This window comes from Poeciliopsis prolifica, unplaced genomic scaffold (assembly GCF_027474105.1).
Source record: "Poeciliopsis prolifica strain line A6 unplaced genomic scaffold, Auburn_PproV2 SCAFFOLD020, whole genome shotgun sequence".
In the NCBI taxonomy this organism is placed as follows: domain Eukaryota; kingdom Metazoa; phylum Chordata; class Actinopteri; order Cyprinodontiformes; family Poeciliidae; genus Poeciliopsis; species Poeciliopsis prolifica.
In genome coordinates, this window is record NW_026562395.1 from 1,017,284 (window position 1) to 1,042,719 (window position 25,436).

Consider the following 25,436-nt stretch of genomic DNA (forward strand, 5'->3'; position numbering starts at 1 on the left):
TTTTACATTTTTTATTATTATATATATATATATATATATATATATATATATATATATATATATATATATATATATATATATATATATATATATATATATATATATATATATATATTTATTTTACTTTTATTTTATTTTACTTGTTAATTTATTTATTCATGTATTATTTATTTATTTATTTTTTGCTGAGGCCTGCTGTTCCGTGTCTCCACGTCTCGGCGCCTTGTTCTCAGACACGCCTCGACCCTCGGACACGCACCCGAGCCGCGGAAGGCTATTAGTAGGTGTGAGCTGTCAATCAGCGCGGCCCGCCCAGGTGCTCCGCAGACGGGAAGCGCTTATGTGTTTCGCAGCCTCCCCCAGCAGCTGTGCAGTGGGACCTCTGAACGCAGGACCACCGAACGACGAAAAGGGACAAAAATGTAAAGAATGAAGCAGCTTTGCACCGCTTGTTGAAAGGACGTGTGCTTTGGAAGCCTTAAAAGAAAAGAGAAAAGAAGAAAAGAAACGATGCGTAAAGTTGCAGCTGCGCACCACGGACGTTCAGTAATCTGTGCGTAAAAGTGAGAGAGGCTGAGGAGAGAAGTAAAACTTCGGCGGGGGATTTGTATTTTTTTTTCTTCCAGCGAAATGGATACGAAAGGCTGAGAAGGAAGGAGGGAATTATTATCATTGTGATTTCCTCCAATGTGGAGCTTTAAAGCTGCTAAAAGTGACTCGCTCTGTGAATCCGTCCGGCATGCACACTTGAGGTAGAAAGTAGGACATCGCCGCTCTGCAACTCTTTTTTCTTGCCATGCATCTGTTATGATCGACCTCAGCTCCGAGGCTCTCTGATGTCACAGCTCCGGCTGAGTCTGGAGTCACCTTTTACCGCGTACACCCAGCAGTCTACCTCTCACCAGCACCGTCGGCATGGACGAAAGCGTTAAGAACTTCGCCGGGAACAGCTGCGCGGACGCGGAGAGCGTCGGCCTCAGCGTGCTCAACTGGGAGCAAGTGCAGCGGCTGGACGCGATCCTCACGGGCTCAATACCCATCCACGGCCGGTGGAGCTTCCCCACTCTGGAGGTGAAGCCGCGGGACATCGTCAATGTGGTCCGGAGCCGCATGGAGGAGAAGCGGATACACGTCCGGGAGGTGCGCCTGAACGGATCCGCGGCCAGCTACGTCTTGCATGAGGATAGCGGTCTGGGATGGAAAGATCTGGACTTAATATTCTGCGCGGACCTGAAGGGAGAGTTGGAGTTTCAGTTAGTAAAAGAGTTGGTCCTGGACTCTCTTCTGGACTTCCTGCCTGAAGGGGTAAATAAAGAGAAGATCACACCTCTGACCTTAAAGGTAATTACACATCAGCTCTTTGCACAGCAGAACTTGGGGGCGTGGGGGAACCAGAACTTTTCAGCTTTTCAAAATAAATAAATAAATAAAAGATTCTGGAAAATCTAAACTTTTGAACGCAATACCCCTAAATTGTATTTGAGTAGGCCTCACCAATGTATAGGGTTCAGTTTGGCCTAAACTAGAAGCCTGCACATTTTAAAAAGGGGCTGGCTTCCAGTTCAGACAGGATTCTGTCTAATCCAATTGGAGCCAGCCCTACATTAATCATTCGGCCCTCAGTTACCTGGATACCAAGGACTACAGTGGCTACTAATGGCCCACCAACAGATGTGATCCTCAAAGCATCATGACTAAGATTTTTATCTGCACAAACAGAATTAATGTGGGGTTGCTGAAGCTGTCAACAACCAAAAGTTCATGAATTTCTTCTCCTACTGAACTTCTGACTGATAAAAACCATAAACATAAATATGAACCTATGAGTCAGATTGGGTGTAATAGCCAGATAGGGAGACATGTTTGGACCACTGCAATGGCTGAAACCACATTGCAGCTGTGAAGGGGAGTACAAGAGAGGAAGACGGTTAGTGGGCCTCCGAGATGGATTACAGGAAGGTGGATAGTCTTCAAGTATTTCAAGAAATGTTGTCATTTGTACCAGGAGAATTGATTTTTATTAAAACCAAAAGCTACACCTGGTTGGGATCATTCAAAAAAAGTAGCATTATTTTTTTGCAGTTTTCCATTTACTTCAATGCAATATATAAAATGTAAGCGAATGTGATCATAAAACATGCTATAAATTTAATAGTAGTTTTCAAATATCATGCAGAACATTAAACCTCTTTGCCAATTCAATACCAAATGTCAGACAATCCATTTATATCTCCTGTAGCTTCACGATCACATCTTTCAAAATTTTTCTACTTTAAAGAGTGATTTTTACAATCTGAAGTAGTTCTAAGCAGCTCAATTAGTCTTATTTTTAAGTGTCAGACAAGCGCAGTCGTAGTCAGAGTAGCCTTTTTCAGTCACCTGACCAGCAGTGCCCAGCAAGGAGAAAGGGTAATGTTGCATACTGTCATAAAATGACTATCAGTGCGTTGAAACCTTAAAATATTGGTAAGCAGCCTAATATTAAGTTACCAAGAGAATTTTCATTAATGTACACTTTCATTGTTATTAAAGTAAGACCATAGACACTGCTTTGAATTGTCCTCTTCTTCTTTTTTTTTTCCACTGTGACCTCAATGACCCATAAAAGTGCCCAGATCAATATTTTCCATTTGTGTCAACGGCTGATTAGTCCCAATCTCTTTGTTTCTAGGAAGCTTATGTTCAGAAGATGGTGAAGGTTTGCAATGACTCGGACCGCTGGAGTCTTATCTCGCTCTCCAACAACCACGGCAAAAACGTGGAGCTGAAGTTTGTGGACTCTCTCCGCCGGCAGTTTGAGTTCAGTGTGGACTCCTTCCAGATCCGCCTGGACTCCCTCCTTCTCTTCTACGAGTGCTCCGAACACCCCATGGCCGCCACCTTCCACCCGACGATCATCGGCGAGAGCGTCTACGGAGATTTCCCCACCGCACTGGATCACCTGCGGAAGCGGCTCATCTGCACCCGGAGCCCCGAGGAGATCCGGGGTGGCGGTCTCCTCAAGTACTGCCACCTGCTGGTGCGAGGTTTCCGCGCGGCGTCCGACGCGGAGATGAAACTGCTGCAGCGGTACATGTGCTCCCGCTTCTTCATAGATTTCCCCGACGTAGGTGAGCAGCGGAGGAAGCTGGAGTCCTACTTGCAGAACCACTTTGTGGACCTGGAGGAGAGGAAGTATGACTATTTGGCCACGCTGTATGACGTGGTCAGGGAGAGCACGGTGTGCTTGATGGGACACGAGAGGCGTCAGACGCTTAGCCTCATCTCGTCGCTGGCTCTTCGAGTCCTGGCTGAGCAGAACGCCATTCTCAACGCTGCCAATGTAACCTGCTTCTACCAGCCGGCTCCTTATGTGTCAGATGGAAACTTTAGCAACTACTATGTAGCGCAGGTTCAGCCGATCTACTCTTGTCCACTTTCACCGTCCCAGCAGTACTTTACTCCTTTGCAACATTCCTGGTATGGCACCTGGATGCCCTGTAACTAAACTTTCTGGATGCCCATGTAGTTTTGTGGAACTCGTGTCTGCATAATAATAATGCATCTTTATCTTCTTGTCTTTAGTATGAGAAAAAGATGTTCTCTGGGTCACAGTGCACAGAGAGAGAGAGGCTTAAAACTGATTGGTCTGTGGGTTTGGTAGATCAAATGTTTGCCGAGCCACGAAGCCCTTCAAGATACGATAACTTTGTTAATTTTCCACAGCTTACAGGAAGTTACATCTGAGCATTAAAAACCCAGAATATTCACCTTATTGAAACAAAAGGCAGCAGAGCAGTGCCTGGTGAAAATATGCATTCATTCACATGGTTTCTTCTCCTCTGTGCATGTGTTAGCGCGTGTGCATGCGAGTGGGTCTGTTTGTATGTGTAAGAGTCTTTATGCAGGCAATGCAAAAAAAGAGGAACTGGGTGCTGTTTACAAATCCAAAGATCTGCTTTAATGCTCAAGTTTTCTAAAATTCAAGCAGTAAAAAAAAAAATGAAACAACAAAACAATGCATGTTTTATTTCTGTGCAGGAATAATTTTAAAGTGCCTATACCAAGCCAAAACAGAGAAATGAAGACATTTTAGGATTCATCGTTATAGAAAAGTATCTCCTGAATGTATTCATGAAATTAAAAAAAAAAAAATTCTCAATGCAGAGTCAGGTCTCTTACACTGAGGGAGCTTTTGGAGCAACCCCTTATTTAAACAAGGAGTTTTAGAAGACTCTGCTCATCGGCACTTCTGCGGTGAAATTGTGTTGTGATTACCAAAGAGGAAGTAACATCATAATCTCATTTTCTGTAGAAGTCGCTTGGCGGGGGGATGGGAGCGGGTTGGATCAAAATCTTAGTAAAATAGATTTCAATAAACGATAGCCGAAAGAAAGAGCCTTGGATGCAAAACAGCAAATATGAGACAACATGATGAGTATCTAAATTAAAATGAAAGTGGATTAATGCATGGACACAAATGGAGTATGATTTAATTGCTTTCTAAGAGACATAAAATGGTACTATAAGAAACACATGCCCATTTTGTAGAAGTTTCATCAGTGCACTTCTCTTTATTTTTGCTCTGTAATGAGAATGCATTTAAATAAGTCAACATGGTGGTATTTTACAATGCAAAAAGTAAATAATGAATGTTTACATATATAAAGGTACAGCTGGATAACCAAAATGTTTTAAAAAAGCAGTCAAACAAAAGATCTGAAACTAAATAATACAATACACTTTCCATGCATGATTTAACAGGAGACAAAGCAAATGAGGCAGATGCATATAAAATTACACTGGAAAGTTGTGAAAACATTGTGAATTTATATAATTGTATTTAAAACATTTTTCCCCAATATTTAGTAGGAAATGACTACAAGTATTTAACAATTTTGTACCATGGGACATTTGTTGCACTTGATCGTCTCAGCATCTCAGGCCCTCAGAAACAATCTGCACACAGAAAATACAAAAATAATAATAAAACAAATCTACCTATTTTTCATTTCAATCAGTGGAACAAGTTCAGAGGCAAAAATGCTCCTCAGTAGACAGCAAAGTGCAAGAAACTGCATTTATTAGGCCATGTGCAACATATTCCTTTAAGACACAGGTGTCAAACTCCAGTCCTGGAGGGCCACTGCCCCGCAACCTTTAGATGTGCCTCTGCTGCACCACACCTGAAAAGAATAATTAGCCATTAGCAAGGCTCTGGAGAAGTGATCTGCACAAAAAGGAGGTAATTAAGCCATTTCATTCCAGCGTTTTGTACCTGTGGCACATCTAAAAACTGCAAGACATCGGCCCCTGAGGACTGGAGTCTGAGACCCCCGCTTTGAAATCATCCTTTACCTGAACTGTGTTTTGTAACTGGCACTAGACCAATTGCAAACTCACATTTGAAAAATCAGTTACAAATTTTGTAATGCATCACTCTCTTTTTGGCAATACAGCGACCACACATACAGGCAGTTTTGTAAGCACAAATGCGTCTCTCAATAAAACCTGCTCATTACTCAAAAGGCAAATTCAGTGCAGTAGTTACATTAAGGTACTGCAGCTGTACTGCTGCAGACACACAATGGTTACTGAAGCATAGTATTAAATATCAAAGAACCAATGTAGAAAAAAACTGTCCAAAAAGCAACGATAACATTCTTTTTGATTCTGCCTGGTTATAGGTTTTGCCAACGTAATCATAGACAGACAGACAAAGATCATAGGTGATCTTGCAATGATCGCAAGCAGGATTTGAAGAAATGGTCTGTGTATGTAAACTAGCAACTTCATAAACTTCACTGCTAAGTAGAGAGGTAAAAATATATTCCTGATTAAAGGCGCAATCCTGTTTCCTTTTACGAGTATGTTTACGTTTTCTCCAGGAGACCATTTTTGCCTCCTGGCTTGTTTTTCCACTGACTTATGAACTGAGGTAAAACAAAGATTAAAATGGTCCCATGACATATGAATGCACTGAAAAAAACAAATAAGAGTCAGGATTTGAGGGCTTTAGCTGATGAAGAGGACATTCGATGAGTGGAAAAAGCGCGTAGCACGCTCAGTGACGCGGACATTTCAACAGCAACAACCGACTTTGGTCCTGTGCTGGATTTGTCTGACTCTCATGAAAAGAACACAGGTGCATACATGAAAAAATTTAAAAAGCACTCAGCAAATTTTCTAAAACATGTCAGATCTCCTATTTTTATATGTTGTGATCTCTATTTTTGTACAGAACTTGTCGGGGCTGGTGTAGCAGGCCGTGTGATGTATGTTTCTTTGTGAAAGTTTTACTTCAGCTGATGAAGAGCAGCACAGCTGAATGGAGGTTTTGTTGAATTAAAGTTCATGTTTTGTTGTGTTCGTGTGTGTGTGTGTGCGTGAGCCAGTGTGTATGTGCGCGCTCTGAGGTGTTGTGCCGTTCAGACAAAATGATGATGATCTGACAGTTGTTCAGGTGTCAAGTTGATTGACTTGATCAATAAAATCAAAAACATCAAAAATGTCTTGTTTCATTTTTCTGGGTTTTTTTTCCTTCCCCCTTTTGATTTGCTCTTATTTGTAGACTTGGTTGCTCATAGTAAGGGCACGTTAAGTCGACGTTCCCAGGTGCCCACAAAATCCCCACTTTCACTGACAGCTGAGCGTGAAGGATTTCCCCTCCAGAAGACGTCACGGACGAGCGTCAGCAGACGTCATAACGCCGTGTGCCAACTTCCTTGGCTTTGACTGCATCTCAAACAGCAGGTGGATGGCACGTTTATGCTAAGACCTTACTACCAGCGGAGTCTTGGCCTCCAAGAACACATGTTGGCCTGCTGAGTGGATCAGATCCAGGTCTGCATCATCTAATGCCTGCAAGCCTTGACCTCCAGCTGTCACTTTCCCTGCTGACGTTGAGACAAATGTGTCTTTTAGCCTCTTTCATCATCACAATCTGGTTTTTGTCTTTAACTCTAAATAATAATAATTCTACTTAGTGTTTTACACCTACACCGTAATTCTAATTTTTTTTCCCTCTGAGCTCATCTCAAAGAAAAAAGTTTTAAATAATTTCTGGATTTGCTTCGGTTTCATTTTCCTTACAGAGGTTTCTTGATAAGTTTAAGCAGAGACGATGGGAGAACAGAACCAGTTTTATCCCTGTTAAGAGGGAGTGAGTCTCTAAATATAGCCCCACCCATCTCAACTAGTATAAGGATATTAGCCCATCTCTAAAAAGCTGATTAGCGTCGCCGTACAAGCATGCACTCAGAGCTCCAGCTGCAACGCATACTTGTCCCACGTTCTGCCGTCTTTCAAGCTACGGTCAGCAGGAAGATCCAAAAAGAGAAAATTTGTCTACTTCCTTATCAAACACTTTGGGAGGAACTGTCAGAGAGAGTTGCACAATGAGAAACACTAACCCATTAACACAGTTTAACTTAGAAAGCAGAACTTTTAACTCTTTTTGTGTCTTGACAAAAGAGTTAAGACTTTAACACTTTTAAAATCATCAAAGCCCAATGCATGTGGGCTTTGGTGAGGAAGTGCTTTGCACAGGTTTTTGGAAAAAAAAAAAAAAAAACCTTTTTCACATTTTGTAATTTCGCAACCTCAAACTTGTATTTTATTGGGATCTTATGTGATAGACCAACACAAACTAGAACATAATTGTGAAGTGTAATGAATAACATCCATGCTATTGAACATTTGCACAAACGGAAATCATAAAAGTGTGCTCAAAAACCACTAACACAAAATACTATCAAAACCAGATCTTTAAGCGTCTCTATTGCTGTTTGAAATATATTATTTTTAAATAAATATAACATCAGTTATAATAAAACCCCATGAATGTGTTTGGATGTTTTCACAGATAAAAGTCAAATCAAGTCAGGCTGCCAATTTAATTATTCAAAAAAAAAAGAAAAAGAAACAGGAAACGAGTACCACCAAAAGGAACAAGCAAGACATAAAAAAAACAAGGGGAATTCTGGATGTTTTCAGTGGAACTATTAGGACACTGGAAAGAAATGGCTCTATGTGTCAAGACATGCAAACACACATGTACACACTACGCTGGAAATGAACCAGTTGGAGCTGCAGCCGGGGCCAAGAGTCCATCCACCTCAGCCAAGCTGGGGTCAGAAGCCATGGAGTAAGTCAAACAACAGCAAGACGAGACTGTGAGAAACTGCAAATTTTGTCTCTTGTGCATGAACTGAGCGCGAGAGATAAAGAGCGGCATGCATATCCGCAACTGTGTGTTTGTGTTACTTGGGGGCTCAAGTCTAGCTGTTGGCCAAAGACATCTGTAGTTGATGCTGCTTTTCGAAAACATGAATCTGAGCCGAATGCTAAACTTGATCCTCTTCATTATGAGGCAGGACAATATTAATGATAATTCATGCTTGGAGAGCTAACCCACCTCCAAGAGATTTTCCATGACAACAAGTGCCAAACAACTGACTAGCTGGAACAGTAAATCAGATCCATCCATTAAGTTAAGTGTTTGTGTCTGGTTATATAAACTGTTTGGCCAGTTGGACCCCGGCCGGCACTGGAATAAGGACTCGTTTGTTCCGATGCAAAAACAATCAGCCACTAACAAAAGAAAAACATTGCAACCAGACCAACAGCCAAAGCAATCATTTGCTTGTTGTTTCCTTGTTTGTCTCAGGTGAAAACATAAGGTATAAATCTATTAATTGGTCAGAGTAAGAACAACAATGTTTCAGCTTAGTCTGTGTAGATGAAGCTCAGATTCACTCAGTAACAATAAAATCATCCAAACAGCCACATGAGAATAATGGACAGCAGTGCAGCCTGTTGTACGCCACAGAATTACACAATGCAAAATGAACAGCAACTCTTTGACATGTATACTTGTGTGTGGGAAATATATGTGTATATAGATACACTTTTTTTTTTGACATGTTCTTGTTTTCTGTACCTTAGCTTTAAATGTCAGGCTGAAAGTGTGTGTTGGAAAGCCTTCTTATCTAAATATTTTTTAGCACCAGTTTAAGTCATACTAGGTGTTTTCTGTCTATTTGTCTTTCCATTAATTTCTTCATGAAGGAGTTTAGTGTCTAAGAATAGATTGCAGTATTTTCTAAGATTTATATTTTGTTACTCAGCCATATTTTATTCATATCTCCTGCTTTGAGTGTGATCTTCTCAAAATGCAATACTCAAGACATTATATTAATGTGTAATTTTTTTGATAATGTTTCGCACTTTTTACTTTTCACTAAAACAAAATATTTTTTGAGCATAACATGTTCAAAAAATGCTGAAAATCCAACTCTGTCTCACAGTTGTTAGACTCTCAGTAAATTCATGCCACAAACAGAGGTGGTTTTATTTCTGATCACAGGATTTTAATCTAACTTTACTTTTTCCTACATTGAACTAAACAATTTTGGCACCTAAATAAAGCAAAGTGGTAGTTAAATAAACAGTTTTACACGCAATTCGAGCTTCATTGTAAAGGTGAAATAAGCAAAATGACAAGCAAACGTTAGACCCGAATGTCAATTGCAGATCTCGAGGGAAAAGATTTTATTACAATTTCCACCACCACTCCACCCAAATCCCTCATTCAAAAAAAGAGAGATGTTCTGTTTTGCTGTAGTGTAATTGCAACACAAACAACTTAAGGTAATGTTCACAAGCATAAACTATATCATGACTAATAATAAAAGCACAGAAAAGTCAGTCTGGGCGAGAAAGTGTTTTGGTCCGTCTGAAAACAAAATAAAGCTAAGAGCATGGTTAAAGTCACTCCAGATGTACTCCTATTTAAATGCAAACTGACTGAAAACACACACCGAAAAAGTAGGCTGCTAAAATGAAAAGAGAGGAAAAAAAGCCAAATATTCATGTAGTTCATGAACAAATCATTTCAATCTTCACCATTACCAAATGTGATAGGAAAAAACATTTTAACATTTAACAGTTTCTGCTTATCATGCAGCCTCATTGGCTATGTTTGCTACATTTAGCCACTGAAATAAAAGCAGCTAAAAGCAACAGGTTTGATCAAATACACCCATTTAAGCCTTTAAGTGCTCTTTTGTTTCAAAATATGCAAAACATATTAGTGTTTCCAAAGCTATGTAAAAACTTCAACATTTAGAATATATGTGCTTTTGAGTTGTAACATTTATGCAAAAAAAAAAAAAGATTGTGGGTGATGGGTCAAATGATCATGCAAGAAGATTAGAAACAGCCCGAGCAAGCATTACAAGAATCAAGTTTGTTTTCGTGTGCACGTGCGGCCGCATCTGCTGGTTCTGATTACAGCACCCTAGGAGGTGTAGTAATCTGTGATGGATTTCTCCCAGATGGTAATGAAGCAAAAAATAAGAAAATAAATAAAAGAGGTCAGGACTGAACATGTCATTTGGTTACCAGGGTCACTCTGGCTATCATCCCTCTTTAAAACTCTTGACATTCTCACACATATATTTTTCCAGGTGACAAGTGAAGCAGTGCTTTAGCATAATTCAGTCATTTTTCAAAGCACCGAAGTTACCATGTTAAACAAACTCTTTTTCAAAGCCAGCTTGACATTTGACTTTTGGAAATCTACCCTAAAAAATACATCTTCCTCGGATAGGAAGGTTGACACCACAAGAACAGATGGAGCTACTAAGTGCAGTAATGAAGATGCATTCAAATCCAGACAGTAGATATTTGGGGATGCCCAACTTGCAGCACCGCATATCCCACACACAAGTTACCTTGCAGAGCGTTCTCCATCAGTTAACTCAATGGATTGAAGGGCAATCCAGTGAGGCCCTCTGACGCCACAGGTAACTTATATGAAGGAAAAAGGGGCTTTACTACTCACTGCATCTAACAAGTCTTTTATAAACCTCTTTATCAGAGAATGTTGTCCAATTTATGGTTTACCAAAGCGTATATGGCGTGATCAAATTACAGTTAAACGTATTGTACAGGTGAAAAAGGCTTTCCACTGTCTGATTCAGTAGATGTGCTGCACATGTAATCATAGAGGATGTGTGGGCAGTGATGTTTTCTACCAAAACAGCTGTTCACATGCTGGAATGGTAAGCCACAGCCATAGACCACACCTCTAGAGATATCGGTAATGACACAAATCTATTTCCAAATGCCAGAATTCGTGGTACCTTAACCCAAAAAGGTGTCCCGTTTCCTGGAGCAGCTCTGCTTAGTAAGCTGACAGGAGGGTCACAAGGTTCAGATTGTTCACAGATTGAGTGACAGACCTGAAAGCGTTTTGGTAATTGGAGGCTATGAAGTGCTGCATTTTACTGACAAAGTGTCGCATCGAGAATGAAGCGGGACTTCTTCTGGAGGTCACAAGAATTTTGAAAGCGCAACCACCTAGTGGTTAGAAAACCCCAAATTATCATTGCTTTCTCTTTCCAATCTGGGGTAATCTAGTAATCTCACTCTGGCTTGTTCCAAAAATCCTTAATTTCCTTCATAAAGGACGGTATGGAAGGAATGAACCACTTTGCAGGAGCCTGATGAGAGGGTAGGATTTCACCATGATAAAAGTCTCTCTCCTCACCCTTGTTATCAGCAACTTTTGCCGCCCAAAGACAAGTCTGGTCGCAGCCCACTTGTACACTTCTGCTGTTTTTGAATTGAAGCATGCCTATGGTCGTAGTTTGGCAATCGCTTCAAAGGAAGCGACTGAATCCATTCAGTTACTGTTGGTCACGCTCCCAAATATTGAGCAAATATTGACTCACACAATTTTCAGTAAGCTTCATAGCATATATTCCATCATGACCAAGTTGCAGCTTTCAGATGTCTGATTTTACCCAATACTAACAATTGGGTAAAATCAGATCCAATCATTTAGTACTTCAACAGAGTCCAGAACTCCAGCAAGCAATTGTTTCTCAAACACTGAGGATATGAAGCAGGGGAAATTATACCCTTAAATCAAATAGAATGGAGGATCCACCAAAACCTCTCTTCCAGATGTATTGGTGGATGTTTTCTGACTTTCCAATCATGTCACACTATTGTCTTAAAATACATCCAGAGATCTGAACTCAATTGAACTCAGATGATTAATGTTCAGACTGTGGTGCTATTATACCATAATTTGGACTTTTTCAAACTGTTCCCAGAAAAAAGTTACAATTTAAAAAAAAAAAGATATCTTTCATTAGCATTTAACAAATAGAAAGAATTTAAGGAATCCCAATTGACACAGATACCACCTGATGTTACTAGGATACATGTTGTGGATTTCTATTTGCGTGTCTCTCTTTTTCACTTTGTTTTTATATGTGTGAATGCTGGTGTGTCTATGGCGCCACAACTGTTCAGGGGGCAGAAAACCCAGTTGCACACGTCTTGGTTAAAGGATTATTACGTTCTTTCGGTCGCCGCCCAGGCCTCCTGCATGCCTGTTTCACCTGGGCTATAATCATAGTCATTATCACTTTGTAGCAGCAAACACACCTGTCAGCTCCGAACTTCTGCCAAAACCACACCTGCATATGGCTAAGTATGGCTTTGTCACTATATGAGGAAACGGAGAGTTAAAGCTGGCCTCTGGAAAAGACATGTGGGCACGTTCATGGCTCATTTTACTTCACCCATATATCATCAGCTGTATGACAATAGTTTATGTACTGAAGCATCTTTGATACTTCTGATGGTATTTGTTTTGTGCAGTTGCATAGGGTTTCACCTGAACATTGAAGTATATATATTACTTTATATAAAATAATCTTTCATTAAAGTAGGGATAATTTTTTTTTTAAATAAAAAAACTTTTGGTGTGAGAAAAAAAATCCTCTACTATACTACAATTTAGACCTCAAACATGTGCCACATAATAAATGAATCTTAAATATTTTTGTGTCTAATCCTCAACTTTTTTTTTTTTGCTTTGTGTGCTCCATAAATAAATAAATGGATAAGATTAGTAGATATCTTAAAAAGTTAGATAATAACAGTTGTTTGTACATTTATGGTAACTCCTCAAAGGTAACAAAAGAGTAGCCTGTGAAACACACACTGTTGGATCAGATGTTCTTTGTAGTTAGAAACCTTTAATTTTCCATGCACTGAATTGCAAAAACAATTCAAGTTGAACATTTGTATCAGTTATTAGCTTCCAACCCCAACATTTAACATCTGCCTCTGGTATAGATGGCACAGAAAAAAGAATGACTTCATTTTTTTTTTTTTTTTTTGATATCTCCCATGATTATTGGAAAATATGCATGTGTTGCAATCTTGCAGCCATATGGTGATGGTTTGGCTTGGCAAGTAATTCGTCCCATGCTTTTTTGTGGGGGAAGTTTCCACCCACGTGGTTTAAGTTTGGCAAGTATCTCCTCATGGTAAAAGTGGGGAAACAACTGTGGTTCCTTGCAACATGGTTAAACACTTTGAAAACTCCTACTCATATTGAACCGAATGTCTTTTTTGTAGCTCTTGTTCAAAACAAAAAAAAAAAGTAACAATCAGTCAAACAAGATAAAGAGAAACCTCTTGGCAATGTTCAGGACAGACCACCCAGCCTGAGAAGCCTCAACTAAAGCACCCTTTAAGTGCCAGCTGAAGGAGCATCAAAGCTAAGTACAGTTTGTAATTTCAAGCCAACCCCTCAAAAATAATTGTACTAATTTTCCTGAAGTCACACAACAAAAGACAGTACACGACCCCATCACTGCATCCCATGTGGCTGGGATGCAGTGATGATTGGGAACATTGGTTGGGAATGTTTGATTGAGCATTCCCAGTTAAATTGATAAAATACATTAGAGCTGGTGAGTGATACTAAGAGTTAAAAGGATAAAATGGTATTTTGAAGAAGTTTTTGTGTGCGTGTGCATGTGGGGGCGTGTGTATGTGTGTTAAGCTTGCTATTTTTCTCGTCAAAGGTTAACTAAGTTATAATTTTCCATTCTTTGGCACACAATGACACACGTGGAAGGTTGCAGCATGCGTGACCTTTAGTTTTATATCTGAACGAGCTCCGGCTCTATAACTGTAATGTTTGCATAGCAAACAAGCAGAAAGTTCCCTTGAGTTCAATTCGGTCCACACCAAGATTACTTTATTATTTCCAAGCGTAAATTATAACTCGTTACAGTCTGAATAGTTGCTTTTGTCATCCAAGCGATTATAAAGACAGTGCTTTTCAAAATCATTTCACCTTTTAAAGGTTAAACAGTAAAGCACAAAAACAAGCAGTAATGTATTTCCCATTTAATAGGGACTTTTTTTTTTTGATTGACCAACATGGTAAAATGAAAGTAATTGAAATATGATACATATTGTATCTCCACCAGCTTTATGTTTTTATTTGCTTGTTTCATTGCAACTTCAGTGGAAGTGAACATGAACATTTCAGTCTCGCCTGGCTCAGATTGTCAATTTGACTTAGGTCAGGGGACAGTGACTATGGTGATCATTTTCCATCAGGTATGAAGCTTTCGATATAGGCAAAACAATTTAACTCCAGTCCTGTACGTTCAGACCAGATCACCTTCTTTCATATGTATATCCAACAGCATCCTCTACATAGTTTGTGGCAAAATGAACTCTGGACTTCCTGTGGTTCCACCTCAACAATGGGCTTCTGCTTGCTTTACTCTTCCAGAACGGTTAGATTGGTGAAATACACAACTAGCAATAGCTCTATTAGCAAATTATTTCAACAGAGCTTTGAATCTCATAGCTTCTCCAGAGTTACCATAGGTCCATTGGCTGCTTCGCTGATTTAAGCTCCCCTTGAATATGCGTTTGTTAAGGCGGAAGAGTAAAATCTTGCTAGATTGGGAGTTTTGTCTCCTTTTCACATGACTTTTGGGATTTGGGATGTCATGGCAATAGACAGTTCAAATGTGAAGAATGCTACATGAGGTCCTGACCATCATCCAAGACAATAAGCTTTAAGCTAGAATGTTTTGACACACGAGTCAACATTCACAGTCTGATCGGCCATATAACCCAGTGGTTCTAGTCCAGTCATTTCTAAATGTACAGCATTGACTTTTTTCTCCCCAGTTGTTGTGTCAGATGTTTACATGCTGGTTCTAGTCTATTTTCCAAAACAGGGCGCCTTTGATTGTTTTGAGAGCTTATAACAAAAAGCCAGAGCTTCCAAACAGAAACCAGATTGAACATGTAACTTTAATTGGAAACACATTTTTGTAAACTATATCAAAGGTGTAACTGTAGTGTTATTCCCATCTCCCTTCAACCATGGCATCCCCGCCAAGTTAACCAATTTATTACATTCAAATAATTGAAAGGAAAGCTTAGCTCTACAGGGAAACTTCCCATTAATCCCTTACAAGTTCCACAACAATCTCTTATTGTTTTGTTTTTCTCCTTTCTCTTGTTTTCTCCTCCATCCCTTAATGGATGATTGTGGCAAATCAGTTGTGGTTAAAGGATCTAGTGAGGATGGCTTTGCCTACTTTTGTTTAGTTGTTGCACACATATGGCTTGTCAATGCACCAAAAACAAACAAACAAACAAAAAAACAAAAACTATATATGTTTTGCTCTTTTAATTTCTATTTGTTGAGTAAGTATTTGTGCAATATTTATCATCCCACTCATTCTCATTCAAGAGTGCATTTAGGAAATTCTTATCACTGAGACAGCTAACACTGCACTTATTCAGATATCTATATGTTTTCACTTTGTAACCCAGAGGTCATATTGGAACCTTTAAGCAAATGCTGTGACCTCTAGGGTCTCTGTCCATGAGAGCTCTCTCTTCATGTTTCAGCTCCACCTGACTGCCACTGGTGAAATGTGTTAGAGCTCGACATGCCAGAGATGTCCAGCTCCTTTTTCCCTGGGCCTTCATCTGTGTGCTGACTGTTGTCTGTGGGGACTTAAGTGATCTTTTTGTGAGCTATATTGTAGGGAATTAAGTGAATGACTAATTAAGTGATTTACAGTGGAAAGCGGTAGGGGTTTTATGTTGGTTTTTATGCCATTATTGTTCTAAACTGTTTTCCTCCTGTTTTGTGGCAAGACAGAGAACTCAGGATTTGTACTTTTTAATTTCACTTGAAGAAAGTGTTTTGTTTGTTATTTTTGCCTTGGAGATCCTGAAGCTTAAAGCTTCCCTGTATGTGTTTTTTTTTTTGTTTGTTTGTTTGTTTTGTTTTGTTTTTGTTCTCTTGTGTTTGATATTATACCTAAATTGTTAGATGAGTCATCTTTTGCTACTGACATCAACTCATTTAGCTGGACCACCATGTCTTGGTAGCTTTGCAGTTATGTTGTTCTCTTCCATTTGCAGCTTTAGTGAAATTTTTATAAGCAACCTTGATTTAAACTTTTCCAGACTGCTGTCACTGATCCATCTGATGTCCTTTATCTTAATGATTCTCTTTGCTCACTAATGTTTCCTAGCAAACCTCTGAGGCCTTCACAAAATAGCTGCATTTATTCAGATTAAATTAATTAAATTGGGTGATTAAATGCCCAAAGTATTTTTTCTTTCTTCTTTGTTTGGTATCTCCTGAAGCCAATTGTTTGCCCTGTGTTTTAGGAAAAAAAAGAATATGTTGGAATGCATTTTGATTTTAAATATTCATCACTTCCTTTGTGAAATTCCCACCTACTCCTATTTCTCACACTGAGGTTTGGCAGAGCTGGAGATTTTAGGCTTAGTAATGTTTTTTATTTAAAATTGTAAAGGTTATAGAAACATTATTTCTATAATCAGCTTTGAAAATCAGCTTATATTTATTTTCCTTGGCTCAATTCACCCTGATAGTGAACACGAGGCAAAAGTTTGAAGAAAACAAGAAAATCTGTTTCTGTGAATTTACAGCTGGACTCCATCAAAGACGAACTCAACATTTTAAATCATCCTATGATCGAGTAGCTTTGGTCTGGTTCCCACCATCAGACGAAGGCGATATTTCATAACTTAAAAAGCAACATGTTGGTGGCCTGAAGGTCTGTCTGTCTTGTCTTCTTTGCAGCAGATTTATGGTCTCCTATTATACCACCACCTACCAAGGTCAAAGAGTAAAGGTGAGACCAGAATGTAGAGGAGACGGAAATGAGAGAGACACATGGGGTGATTTTTTTTAACCATCTTACAATTTAATTTACTAACTGATTACATATAGTTCATAAAAAAATAATTGTATTGTAAAAAACTCTTCCTTTTCATAAAACAAACTTCAAGCAGACTTGCGAGTTTCAGAAGTACTCTGTCATGTCACAGCTATGTTTACACATGAGGCCTTCTGTCTTTCACATTCTCCAAACTCAGTTCAGTCTGTCTGTCCTATGACCCCACTGGTGACTTCCTTTCACTGTGTTCAACCCTTATCCCTCTCCCAAATCCAGCTTTCAAACACACACACACACACACACACACGCACACATACACACACCTCATATGTAGGTTGAAAACTAAATGACCCCAGAAGTTGCATAACCATCCTCAGGTCAATCAGGGGACAAGCTGCACATAGCTTACCTAAGATCAAAAGGTCTGGAAACCACTATACTTTCTGCTCTCCATGGGAACAACCCAGATGGGACACACAGATCTGTATAGTATTAAATGTGAGATCTGTCACACCTGTAATTTTTCAAAACATGTCTAGCAAATGCAATAAAATTTTATATTTAGTCAGTTGAGAATAATTTCAGACTCGTTATAGTCTGAAATTGCTGCTCTTCAAATTATGTTTAACACAAATACGGAAGTTGTTAGACAAATGAACTGAAGTATCAGTTGCATGATGCAGAACTAGCATTATGGAAGAATCTTTTTTTATTGTATTTTTGGTATTGAACTGTTACATCTTGTAATTTCTGTTCCTGTTTTAATCAGAATTGTTTCAGATGTGTTAACAGAATAAATCTCGTCTCAACAAGTGTTTCATTAGAAACTAGCTTGTTTTAAATGATGACACCTGAAGGAGCTTTGCAAAACTGAGAGGCAGTGAATGGAAGCAGCTGAAAGTCTCACTTTTCTACATTTGATCAGTTTTCTATCAGTGATAGTGTATCTGAATCGCACTGTTTCTTTAAAACATTACTATGAAGACACCCTGTCACGTCAGTCAAATTATGCATGTTTACCAGCTGATATCAATTGACGTTTTAAGATTCTTGTCTTAAGTCTTTTTTATCTATGGCTACACATTAGCTTCTAAGAACTGTTGTATTTATGCGATGATTCATGATTCAGCAGTAGTAGTCAATCAAATGCTCTCACAGCACAGCAAAATGTGGACAGTGGATGATTTTTAGACCTTTGCAGAAGTATATAATACATGTGGATAAGATCACCTTCACATGAAAGAATAAGGTGATCGCCAATCTCCCAAACTTAAAGAAATCGACTGGTTGATAAATCGGTGCATCCCTATTTAGAAGCCATGCTCACATATCCCACGTCAACCTTCTTAGGCTGTTTTTCCCTGAGAGAAGGCATGCCGCCAAAGACTCTTTTTGTGTTTGTAAAATTGTGTTTTAAAATAATCTATCTGCTTACAAGAAGCTTTAGAAATGCCTGCTTTAACCAATTTGCATTTTGTATTTTAAAATACTTTCATGTTCTTTCTCTAAAACATAAGCTTTTCTCTTCGAGTCAAACTGAATTACGTGTTTCTAACACTAACCTGGTAGGATTAGCACCTGCATTTCTTTTCTTTTTACATTGAAAACATGCTTTTATGATGTCATCAGGGCCACTTCTGAGTACTGTAAAGTGCTCTTAAGTTGTCAGATCGCGTTAGATCTACGGTACTGCTAGACAGAGTACTGGACTGTGTTTCCTTTGCTAACAGCCTTGACTCTCAGATTGAATTTCTTAAGGCTTTAATATACATCTAACTATTCCTGGATGGAAAGAATTAAAAAAAAAATTAAAGCTATTGGATTAGGAAAGAAGTATAAGAAAGACATTGTAATCTAATTAAAAGACCAAATCGCTGAATTTTATCTGACCAGAATCCATGGGTGTCTGCAGTCAAGTCATGAGTGAGGGCCATCTGTTTCTTATTGACAGTAAAAAAAAAAAAAAAAAAAAAAAAAAAAAAAAATCTAACTTAAGGACAAAAGTCCCAAGTCCCCTGTGGGAGCAGGTCACTTTGCAAGACTCTGAATCCATGTGTGTGTGTTTGCGAGCAGGAACGCCTTATAAAAACCATTCCATCTGCTCCTCCCAGCCGTCTGAACACAGCTGGAGACCAGATATCTGGAGAGACAGCGAGCGAAAAAGTAAGCCTGAGAGGGAATTAGACCAAGATGGGGGTTGATTTACAGGAAGAAAGGTAATTTGGGGTAAGACCAAGTGACCTTATAAGGAGAAACATAATAAAAAACAAAGAGATGAACTCGTGTCTCTTGTGTCCAGATTAATTTCTGGCAAAGCCCTCACATCTGGAAATGGAGAAACCTTTGTTTTTGAAGTTTGGTTCCAGTTGTTGAGCTTAATATGTTTTTTTTTTTATTGTTATTATTATTTATTTAGTCTTTTTTTTTTCACCGGGAAAATCCCACAGAGATTTTAAAAATCTCTTTTGCAAAAGAATCCAGGCCAGAACTGGATGCAGCAGACAGGGATTATAGAACAATCACAACAGAAACAGAATAAGTTAACACCGTCACAAATAAATCAATTAAAAAAATTCTTCAGTTGAAACAGTTCCAACACTCATATCTACTGTTTTACACCTTATTAATTCATATTTCTGTCAGCTAAAGAATGAAATTCTGCTCACTTTGTACTATTTAGAAATTCATGTGTTCTGGATTTATTACTTTCAACTTGTTTTTACTGTGCTTTTCATTTTCTCACTACATTTATCCCACTCTGATGCTATAATTTATGCCCATGCCATACATAAAAAAAATTATAAAAATGCATGCAGTCCAAATTCCCATGAGTAATTCTCAGACAATGACAAGATAATCAATGAAAGAAAATTATATCACAGTCGAAAGCGTCTGTTCGAGGATTTGTGGTTGAAACATTCACTGCTGCAATAAAAAATCTTGGAAATGAAAACAAAGGGGGTGAAGGGGAAGAGAGATGAACTCGTGTCTCTGGGTTTAGCTGATTAATGTCCCACTGCAGCAGGGAAAGAGGAGTCAAGTCTACCTCATCTCCCTGAAATGACAACATTGTTTATCGCAACACAAATCGTGATTTGAAAAGAGGTTCAGCGAAAACAAACACATGCTGTGAGTCACAGGCTCGAACATTGATGTTAACACACTTTCTGCTATTAAAATATCAGCTCGGAAAGGCAACATGCTGAAACTTTCTGGCCAAAGTGCAAACACTGTAAAGCTCCCTTTATGGACTTCCACAGAGCTTAAGCAGATGTTCCAGCTTTTGGTTTTGCCAAAGGGCTTTTGCTGTGTTGCTCTTCTTGCCATTAAATGACTCTAAGCTTCCAGTGTTATTAATATTCTTTGACATACAAATATAACAGGATGGACTTTTCTCACCAGTCAAGAAAAAGCAAGAGACTCTAACAGTTGTGTGAAAACAATTCAACATTTACAGCTGATAATGTACTGTCTTGCAAAATACGATTTTCTAATAGCAAAAACACACACTTCAGTGTTTTATTGGAGCTTTCATGTGAGACCAACTCAAAGTAGTGGAAAACTACCCCCACATCATGATGCTGCCATCACTACGTTGGATGAGAATGAGGTGTAATGTTGGTGCTTATTTGTGCTTTTTCTTGTTTTTGCGACAGTATCCATTTTGTGCACGTTGTCTAAAAAGTGGACAACGAAATTGCGATTTGATTTGTCGTCGGCATCGATGGCGGCAAGTTACATGCAGGGATTTTAACGGCATTTCTTTCAACAGCATCTTTTCTCTTGTGCTTTTGTAAATTTGTGGAATATAAAGCTTTTGCTTGTAGTGAGAAGCTTCTTCCTCCTGACCTGCAGGAGCTTTGTAGCTCCTGCAGGGTTACCCTGTTCCTGACTAATGATCCCATCTGTTTTGGTCATGTCCTTTCTGGTTTGCAGTTGTGCCATACTATTTGCACTGTATTTTCTCTAGGGGGTACATGAAATACAGTTTTCAGATATGATATCTTATTTGCATAAAAAAGCCATATGTCCTTTCCATCCACTTCCAGTTGTGAACGACCTTGGTGGATCAATAAAATGTGTTCAAGTTTGTGGTTGTAGTGTGACAAAATAGATCACGGGGTCAGAGTACTTTTGCAAAGCACTAAGTGACTCGTGCTTGAAATCTGTCAGCATTCCATCCAGCCTCTTCCTGATGGTGAAATACAGTGGCTCATCCCTTTCCAACTTCCATAGTTCATTTTTACATCCTTTTCAAATTACCTCAACCCCTCCAGCATATAACTCGCTCCTAAAGGAGTAATAAATTACGCTGATGTGACGAGTCATGAAAGTAACTGTCTCCTCTCTCCTAATTGAAGCCTTTTCCTCCTTTTTTTTGCACATGGTAGCAATCAGCTCTGTCGTCTGTCATTGTAATTGACTTTATTTACAGCTGAGGAGAGGTTTGTTCCTTCATGGGGCGCCATCATTGTTATGATGGAAAACAAGACAGGTGTCTCTGCACTAGGCTGCCTGAACACACACACAAGACAAAACAAAAAACATAAGAAACGCCAAAGTTTAGCGGCAGCTCAAGAGAAATCGGGAAAATGTACATTTTAGATTTTAGATGGAATATAGCAGCTGAGAAATTTAGCAGAAGTCTTTAAAAGCCAGATATGTTTGGTATCAGCTCTACTGTCGCAAACCATCAGATATGAGAGATCATCCAGACTTGGATGCACTTTTTTCCAGCTGTGGTAAGCATTTTATTGAACCACCCACCAATGGAAATGTCTTAACATGGAAGAAATCTGATGAGTAGAGTCCTATGTGGTTGTGAGGGCAGAATCCAGTCAAACAAGGAAGCTCTGGCCGCCGATGGCCACATCAGACCTCACATGAATCATTCCAACAGAGGCTCAAGGGGGCGTCTGGACGGCCTGCATGTGTGTCTGTGATTGTGGGAGAAAAGCTCTGTAAGGCTTGTTTTGATGTAGAAAGCGTTGTGATCTGAAGGAAAATCTAATGGGAACTCTTTTTTTATTTTTATTTTTATTTTTTATTCCTGATGGCGACTTGCTCTAAAAATGGATCAAATTTTTGTCAGCATTGCTTTTACAACACAAATCCTAAAGAACAAAAGTCATAACTTTCAAGAAGCAAATGCAAACCAGCTGTCCGTCTATGTCAGACATCCTTTGTTTCTCATTGACATCATTTGTGGTAACATCATCTGAATAGAGGGATGTTCCTATAAATAGATTATTATAATATACAATTTTACTGTAAATTTCCACAATATGTTTTATTTTATTTTCTTGCAGTTCTGCCAGTGTAAATGTACTTCAGCATATCAGTTTTTTTAAATTGTCTTTTCAAATCATGTTTACTAAATTTCCAGAAAATTTAGAATACACTAAGATAACTGTTAGTATAATCCTTATTTTTCAGATAATTTTTCCATTATCTAAATAAATAAACTAAACAAGTAGGATACAATTTATAGTTGCTGGAAAACACTTTTGAATCTCTTTGCATTCCTTATTCTGCCATGTTGATCTCATTCTCAGAGGCTGATCATGCATTATAAAATCAACTACAGCTGCTATTTAGGTTTTTCGGTGAACTGGTCAGACATAACAGGCATTTCTGGATTAGATAAAATGAGGCTACATTTTCTGGTAGTTGGTCTCTCATTAAATGAAAAAGATTTCCTCTTCTACTACATCAAGGTTTCGCTGGTTAAACACTTGTGACAGGCCTTGAAACTATGCAAAACACATATGAACAAAAGGTCACAGACACTCATTGTCTCCATCGGACCGTCTCAGATGGGTCTTTACTCACGAGACAACGTGGTTATTTCTTGTTGCCATATTTCTAACCACAGTTAGTTGAGAACATCATACGATGACTCATGAAATAAACAAACTTTGTGTGTTTGTGGAAAAGAAAAAAACTGAAAAGTTTTCTTTTTGAAGTAAAAGTCATCTTCATCTAGCTGCAGAGTCAGTGATGTCTGCTTAAATACCAGTTTTTCAAATTACATTCAAGACCACAGACAACAAAGATTTATAGTCCTTAAATAGAACATATGCAGAGGAAGCAATACCAGCTATGATCAGGAGAGAGAGACGGCTTTTCTGCTTTCATTTAGGTTGGCATGTATTGAAAAGAATAAACAAACCTCACATTCAAATGGTGCCACATAGTTTCTGGTGAACGTTAATGGGTAGAGTTCAGACAACCACACATCAGAAGGTCAGACATGTTTTTTGGCTGGGGGTTTTGTATCCATATCTTGTTTTTAATTAAATAATACAATTTGATTTCCTATTTGGTATATAAAAAGATATTCACGCAAACTTCAATTCTCCAAGATTTCCTGACATGCTTATAGTTGTTGAATTTCACAAGGATACATTTTAAAAAGCTTTCAAAGTAAAAAAAAAAAAAACTCTTTTAGTCTATAATCAGTTGATGAACCATTTTGAGAAAATTATGACCTCACAGCAGTTTCAGTCAGCAGCTTTTTTGATTGCTTTTTTTTTATTACATTGGTGACATGGGCAACCACCTAAGCATCTGAATGTCAATGGTCCGTAATGCAAAAACCCCCATTGCTTACTCTTCATAAGAATCTATGAAATCAGTTCTACTCTCTTAGCTGAAACAAACAGGTGAGATCACTGTGTTTTTTCTGGACTAACAAAACAGCTTTTTAAAAAACAAGTTTTGTTGAGGTGTAGAGAAATGAAAAGACCCGCAGCAAATACAAAAACTTGGTAGATGTTCCCCCAAGAGCATTAACACTTTTGTTAGTTTTCGCACAGAATCTTTGCGATAAGAGAGCAAAGATTCCAAACATTGTAATGATCAGGTTACAGTTTCATGTGAACACCCTTAGAAGGTACTTTCTTAGAAAGATTTTTGCTTACTCATACCAATGAAATCTTTACACCGTCTCCTCGACTATGCCATGTGACAGGCAATTAAAACCCTGGCTAAATGATGGCAACGCGCTATCAAAAGTTCCTCGTGCCTCCGTGAGTGACGTCAGGTCCTGACCTCAGCAGCGTTACAGGCAGTGGGTCAGGGCCTTAGCAGCACATCCAAGTCAGATTGACGTTAGCGGAACGTGACAGTGCCGAGAGACTTTGAGCTCAGTGAAGCAGAGGATTAACATCAGACTGCAATGTTCGCAATGCCTCCAGCACCTTGAACTAATGCCGTCTCAGTTGCATACTACAAATTAATAGGAGGAGGTTTTAAGTATCCAATCTGTTCAGCTTCCGAACGTTATTAACAGCATCCCAAAGAATTGTTAGGCAGAAATCTTTTCAGAAACGAGTTTACAGTCCGACTCCAAAAGTTCTTCAAACATCATCTGAGGTAAACAATGTGCTCTGTAAATGTTTAAACTTGAAAGTTTTATTGAGTCTTTAAAACCTGGAGAGTAGACGATCAATGTTTTTACATCTGTAGGCCATTTTGAACTTCAGGGAATTTTTATGTGTTGATTAGGAGGTTTTTGTTTCACTTTTTATTTGTACAAATTCAGCACCACAGAAACTGTGGCTAATTATTGCACAAAGATACGTCTTTTTTATTCCATTAGTTTTTCAGAAAGCTGTACCGTATCTAGATGACAAAAGGCCCTCGATGATGGTAGACGCTTGCCTTGAACCCTTTCTTCAACACATCACAAAAATAGACACTAAATGTACAAAGTCATGTACATAATCCAGTATAAATCCATGTATTTTTTGCAGTTTTCAGTGGTTTGTTAGAACAATCTTCACAGTTGTTTCAAAATTAATATGCTAAGCAACTTTCATATCCCACAAATACAACTTTATTATAATTATTATTATTATTATTGACAATAATAATAAAACAGATAGTGGATAAAACTGTTTTTAAATCATATTAAACCACAACATAATGCACACTTTAGGATTAAAAAGAAACTCAAATAGATGAATATATTCAAAGAGAAAGTAAAATGAATGTCACATGATGAGAATTATGTTCCTATTAAAAAAAACAATAGCTATATCACGCTGTAATGAGGAACCAACCCATGTTACCATGAGAACTTTCATATCCATAATACATTTTATTAAGAACTGTGCTTCTTTTGTCAGTTTATACTCATAGCAGGTCCAGAATTATAATAAATGTGTAATTTTGAAGCAGACTTTCTTTGAAGTCTCTGTTACACCCAATTTTCCCTAAAAATCTGCTGAACACTCAGACCAAATTTTTTAACCTTTTATTTTCTACTTGCAGCAAAAATAACAGGATGTGTGTCCCTCTTTCTCTTAAAGCTCTTGCATTGCGTAGCAAAGGTTAATGAAAGGAAAGGCTGTTTCCAAGTCTGCTTTGGAGCAAAAGTCACTTGTT

General features: G+C 38.5%; 1 protein-coding gene across 1 annotated transcript; it reads left to right on the forward strand.

Annotated features, from left to right (window-relative positions):
• Nucleotides 1–299: 299 nt before the first annotated feature.
• tent5ab (terminal nucleotidyltransferase 5Ab) lies at nt 300–4,141 on the forward strand. The gene is made up of 2 exons (XM_055044625.1): nt 300–1,341; nt 2,672–4,141. The coding sequence occupies exons 1-2, from the start codon at nt 916–918 to the stop codon at nt 3,485–3,487; spliced, it is 1,242 nt and encodes a 413-aa protein (XP_054900600.1). The 5' UTR covers nt 300–915; the 3' UTR covers nt 3,488–4,141.
• The last annotated feature ends 21,295 nt before the right edge of the window (nt 4,142–25,436 follow it).

Coding starts and splice junctions, on each gene's coding strand:
- tent5ab (XM_055044625.1), top strand. CDS start 916: ATGGACGAAAGCGTTAAGAACTTCGCCGGGAACAGCTGCGCGGACGCG. Junction 1,342..2,671: donor TCACACCTCTGACCTTAAAG/GTAATTACACAT, acceptor CTTTGTTTCTAG/GAAGCTTATGTTCAGAAGAT.